The sequence below is a fragment of the Catharus ustulatus genome, chromosome 18 (genome assembly GCF_009819885.2).
Source record: "Catharus ustulatus isolate bCatUst1 chromosome 18, bCatUst1.pri.v2, whole genome shotgun sequence".
In the NCBI taxonomy this organism is placed as follows: domain Eukaryota; kingdom Metazoa; phylum Chordata; class Aves; order Passeriformes; family Turdidae; genus Catharus; species Catharus ustulatus.
The window spans coordinates 10,778,111-10,784,110 of record NC_046238.1 but is presented as its reverse complement, the minus strand read 5'-3'; the positions used below and the strand labels follow the sequence as shown (position 1 = coordinate 10,784,110).

General features: G+C 47.1%; 1 protein-coding gene across 2 annotated transcripts in view; it reads left to right on the top strand.

Moving 5' to 3' along the window:
• Positions 1–474: 474 nt before the first annotated feature.
• SPPL3 (signal peptide peptidase like 3) overlaps positions 475–6,000 on the top strand; it is a 56,006-nt gene continuing 50,480 nt past the window's right edge. For both annotated transcript variants that reach the window (XM_033075636.1, XM_033075635.1), the window contains exon 1: positions 475–731. In XM_033075636.1, the coding sequence (XP_032931527.1) occupies positions 709–731 (23 nt within the window). In that variant the 5' untranslated portion in view covers positions 475–708. The remainder of the gene's footprint in view (positions 732–6,000) is intronic.

The window sequence follows — 6,000 nt, the reverse complement described above, 5'->3', positions numbered from 1 at the left end:
GGGAGCTGCGGGAAAGGAAACGCCGGCTCCTCGCCGGAAGCCCCCAAACCCCACCCGCAGCTGGCGCTGCTTTTCTGCCGGAGGAAGCTCCGTCCACCCCCCTGTCCCCCGAGCGGCGCGGCTCCGGCGGGGTGTGCGCGGCGAACCCGCCCGCCCGCGGGGCCGATCCCGCGAGCGGCGCGGCCGGGCCCGACAAGCAGCGCCGGCCGCCGCCTGCCCGCGACACACAGCGCCTGCGCGCGGCCGGCGGCACGTGAAGGTGTTGTGGGCACGTGACCCCCGCGCGCCGCTCGGGCCCCGCCCCTCGGCGCGGCCCCGCCCCCGCCGTGCGCGAGCGCGGGCACGCGGCGCGGCCTGGCCCGGCCGCCCGGTGCCGCCGCCTCCCGCCCCCGCCCCGCCCCGCGCCGCCGTCGCCGCCGCCGCCGCCGCCCCGCCGGCCATGAGGCCCCGCCGGCGCCCTAGCGCGGCCCCGCTTCGCGGCTGCTGAGCCTCCGCCCGCCTCGCCGCCACCATCGCCCTTCCCGCCCGCGCGGGGACCCCCCCTCGGCTCCCCTCCCTCCTCACAGCCGCCGCCATGTTGGGCCGGGAGCCGCAGCGGGGCCGCCACTGAGCCCCGGAGCCTGCGAGGAGGAGGCGGAGGAGGAGGCGGAGGAGGAGCCCGGGCCCGGCCGCCCCGCAGAGCCCAGCGCCGGCCGCCCAGCCGCAGCCATGGCGGAGCAGACCTACTCCTGGTGAGCCGCGGGGCCGAGGCCGCGGGGGGGTCCGACCCGGCCGGGCCGGGCCGAGCGCGGCCCCACGCGGGGACAGTGTCCCGGGCGGGGGGGGACCGGCGCTGGGGGGCTACGGCGGGGCCGGGACATGAAGGAGCTGCTGGCGGAGGGGCTGCGGGCTCCGCGCGGCTGAGGAGGAGGGATTAGGGCGAAGGGAGGAGGGACGGGGCTGTGCGGATCCCCCCCGCCGGCAGCCGGGCAGCAGGGGAGGATCGCCGGCAGCACTGGCCTGGCTGTCACCCCCTGTCCCGGAGGGCTCCGGGGGAGCCGATCCCTGCACGGCCGCTGCGATCCGCCGGGCCTGGCCAGGGACAGGAGCTCGTTCGCGGCTGTGAGGCTGCAGGTCACCTCTGCTTAAAGGGAGATTTATGCCAGCGCAGGCTGGTAAGTCGGTGGCATGTGTGTGTGTTTTCACCTAGCGACAATAGGCTTGATCTGTGTACAGGAAATAGAACGACGAGGAAGAGACCAGTTCCCGTGGAAAGACATGAAGTAAAGCAAATGAGAGGGCATTTTTTTTCTGTGTCCTGACACTGTCTTGGGCCTAGCTGGCAGTGGATCAAAGAGACGGGGTGCAGTTTTTTCTCTACATATCTGGAGGTTTTGTTCTGTTGTGGATCATAGCCAAAATACCTCAAATAATTTACCTGTGCATCATTTCTATTGACCCTTCCACTGCAGCACTTTATTGTGATATTCTCACCGCATTTTAGATCCAGTGATGTCATCCAGAGTTCTTTCTTAGATTTTTTTTAAAGAAAGTTTCTTGTTTTGAAGTAAGTCCCTTATTAAGAAAGGAGTTAAATCTTAGTTATTGACCTTTGTATATGCTGAATGTGGAGAAGGGATTGAATATGCAACAGTTATCCCTATTCTGAATGATCCCATTACTTTTCAAAACTTGGAGTCCAGTGGGGATTTCTGTTCTGCCACATGTCGAGACTTTGGCAGCTCCTTCTTCCCTCTCCTGTCTCTTCTCTGTCAGGAACCAATATTTGTATTGGTCTTCTGCTTTTTAGATGTTCTTATTTTGTTTCACAAGCTCAGTTCAGACAGTGGTCTGGTCTGCTTTAAAACAGCAGTGAAAAGACAGCTCTTTTGACTGTAAAGATTGTTTATATATTGACACAGCAAATGAATATTGGTACAGATTTAGGCAGTTTAATGTAGTTCAGTTAAATGAGTCCTGGTGTGTTTTAATTGCAGAATGAAATTATAAATTCATAAACTCTGGGATTTGTCAGCTTTCTGGAAAGAAGTAAATGAAACAAAATGTCAGTTATACATTATTTTGATCTTAACTCATTTGCTTTTTTGGATGAGTGTTTTTGCCATAATAATAGTCTAAAGAGAGGATTTTTAACAGAGGCTGGGAGAAGGATTTGCTCTTCTGTAGGTTGTGTATTTTAGGGGAATGAAATTGTGATTTAAGGTGTTCACTGTGTGCTAGGTGGATCTGAAGAGTGGAAGTTCTCTCTTACAGCACTGAAGTTATAGCAGAATAAGAGCATGATGCTTATGTCTTAAAACACTGTAATTTTATGTCTGTGTTCTCTGTGGTGTCCTCATGGATCCGAGGTTTCTGTCACTTTGCATTTTTACCTGTGATCAGCCTTGCCTGGGAGCTATGGGAACAGTGGGCAGGGCAAAAATCCAATTTCAGTCGTGCTCTCTTCTCAGTGGATATTTCATTACTTACACTTCTAACAGCAGTCTTGCCTTGGTTTATGTACAGTTGTGGTAATGCAGCTCAGCATAAAATTGGCCAGTGCTTTAGCACTTTTAGGAAAAGTGTACATTTTGTCACCTGAGGAGAGTGGTGCTCATGTGCAGCAGAGCTGTGCCCAGGAGCTGATGCAGGGGCTCAGTTTGGAGGTTGGCTGATCCCATCCTGTCCATTTGCCAGACCTGGTCTTTTCTCTGTGTAGCAAAGGCAGCTCTCCAAGAACAAGTGTGTTGTGCAGTGCAGTGTCCACATAGCTTATTTCACATCTGAAAATACATAATCTGGCATTAAGAAAAGTCCTTTCACACCCCTGTCTCAGCATGGATGTGAGTTGGGTCCTGGCTGCAGTAGCACTTCCCTTTTGTCCAGGTGCACAAGGCTTGGTTACATCTTTTTGTCCCTAACTGTCTGCATGCCTTGTTGAACCACTGTAGCTTCGTAAGGTATGATAAAGACTTACTGTGGGTTTGATGTTTTGGAGAAAGAAGTCTCAGTTGTGTTAAAAATACTTTGAGAGAAGGTACTTGCCAGCTGTGATTAGTGGACCTGAGCATTGGCAAACATGAAAAATAGAGCTTATTTCAGCAGTCTTGTTAATGATGTTTTCAACTAATGAGAACAAATTATCATATTGCTCTATTTATTGTTTTGTAAATCTGAATTTGAGATTTTAAAGTAGATTTATATATTTCTTTTAATTTCCAAGTGAGCTGAATGCAGTTACTTTCTTTTATTAAGATGTAAGGAGAGTCTTACACTTTTTCCCCATCTCATAGTTTTAAATGCATGAGTTATCTTTTGACACTGTTCTTGTAAGGTATTTCTTCTACCCACACCTATAACCATATATACTTTTATTTAACTCTTTTTTAGTGTCTTAAGTCATTTTTCAGAGCCAGTATTTCAGATAGAGGTGTCTTATCCTAAAAAGAGGCTCTACTGAAAATTTTGCTGCTGAAAAAGAATACTGTCATCCTGGAAAAACTAATTTTAATGTGAAGTGTGGGGTAAGTCCCAGATGGAAATACTCTTTCAAAGAATATGGACTTGTTAAAAAGAAAGGGTGTTTGAATCAAATGCTTGTCAGTGGTGAGTAGAGAAACTTTCTTTGTCAAGTTCCTGCACTAATAGAAGGAGATGACAGCGGTGTGTAGTACTGCTGCATGACAAGGTTGCTCATGATTTTGTAGATTAAATAAGAGCTAAAATTAGTTTTCTACAAGTGGAATAGAATGGGAGAGGAAAGAGGTTGTTGAATACCCATTTTCCCCTTGCTTCCTGTCTGTGCTCCAGCAAGGAAATGGAACTGGGTAGTGCCAAAAGTTTCTGCTACAGCAGAGGAGGGAGTAAGCATGAGCAGGGTAGTAGATATGTGTGTGTATGAGAGAGATTAATAAATACCAATAAATTTATCTTCAGGCACCAAGCTGTTGGGAGTGTGACAGCAGATGAGTATGGAAGCAGCAGGACCTGGATCATTACTTTTTGAAATACTTGGTCTGTCCTTAATTTCTAGCATTTTGTGATGAATTTTTTGTGCTGGAGCCTGTTGAGAAGGCACAGCACCATTGGTATCTTGTTTATCTTCAGTTAGTAGGTGTTTAGTGTTTTTCAAGGCCTGATGCAACACCCCCTCCCTTTTTACTGCTGCCCAGTCTGGCAATAGAGAATGCTTTGTTCTTTTTCTGCCCTTTGAATGCACAAAAGATTTTCACAGCTTCCTTCATTTGTGGAGAGCGAAGAAGGGGATTTCTACACCAAAATCGAATGTATTTTTAATATTTCCTTTCCAGGAGTGTTGCATAAGGATAATGTGGATATTGCTGTGTGTGTGCCCTCTCAGGGTGGTGATTAGGAGACTGACTGGGAGGGCAAGCTAAGAGCAAAGAAGGAGGCACTGTATTGAGTCACTAATCTTAAAAACAACTGAACTCCCTCTTAAATGTTATAATCAGTGGGATGATTCTTGTATTAGCCATCAAATGTTTCATGAGTGAAATGGGGATATATTTAGAAGCTTCTCTTCATAATGCAAAGGGTGTGGAAATTAAACCTAATGATGTGTCAGAGTAATCAATAAAACTACTGGGTTTTGGAATAAGTGTAAATGTACAGTGCTGTCTTTGCTCCTGGGAGAATTCAAATTGGTTGGTGTTAGAAGTCTTTCTGGATTCAGAGGTCTGGGAATTTGCTTTGATTGCAATTAAGCATTTAACATGCTGCTGCCATGAATTAAAATGCAGTTCCTTCCAGAAGACTCAGGTGGTGCTTTCAAGTCTTAGTTGGCTGGATTAGATGTGTATGTGGGAGGGCAGGGAGTAAGAGGAGCTGCAGCTTGTTGGCAGAACTTGTCGTGTGCAAGTAAAATAATTTTTTGCATTCAAGATTTTTTTACTTGTTTGCTCAGTTTAGGTTGGGAGACCTTAACTGGCTAATTAAGGTGTTTTGAGGATGGGAGGCAGTTTACAACAGAAAACGAATAATTCACCTGAGTTTTTAAAATCCTACGCTTGATAGGCAACAGATTGCAAAACACATAGATGAAATTCTGTTGTGCTACTGTCAAAAATCTGTCATGAAATCCTGGCATGCAAATGTGGAGTTTGGCCCTTAATCTTACATTTTTCAGGAACTGAAATTACCAGCCACATTCCATTTTAAGGATTGTTAGGAGACTCCTGAGAACAAGATGTCATTGTATGAATGTGTGTGAGTATCTGGCATGAGAAAAGTGACTTAAATCTCAGTTAATTTGAGAATATCAGGTTTAGAGTTTGTATGTTTGTCTTTCAGGACCAGTCTCACTTCATTTGTTTGTTACCCTCCCTGGAGCTTTTGCTATCTCAGGCTGTGGATCATGTAGACAGGGCACAGTCTATAGCACTGGGCTGAAAGACAAATAAAGCAAAGAGCATGGGATTAGTAGAAGTTTACAGTTACTTGAATGCACATGTGTATAGTGACTGATTAGCACAAGGAAAAAAATCCTCCTGTCAGTGTTTACTAATTATATTTACTAATATTTTATCAATTCTTTAAGGAAAAATTTTAAGTGAAGAACATAAATCCATATTCTCTTGGTGCTGGTGTGCAGTACCTCTTTTAGTTAAGATTTCTGTCACCTATTTTAATTAAGATTTCTGTCAGTTCTGTGTTTAACCTTTTCAGGGTACTGTGGTAATAGAAGTTAATAGTTCCTTTAGTTTTACCCAGTGTCTGGAGATCTTGGCTAGGATGCAGGAGATCAGTTCCATCTCCCAGGGTTTCTGGCCTTGCATCTCTCACCTTCCAGGGGAGTGTTCTCATCACCAAACTGTGTTATTCAGAGCTTGAGCTTTATGTGTCCACTTAAATCTGTTTCACTTTGTATAGAATACAAATAAATATTTGCTGGGCCAGGAGGCAGGCATGCCTTTCTGCCTGGGATTGGCAGGGACCTGGATTCCACTTCTCACCTGGATAAAGTCCTGCTTTGGGAAACTGAAGGATCTGTAGCTTGTGGGG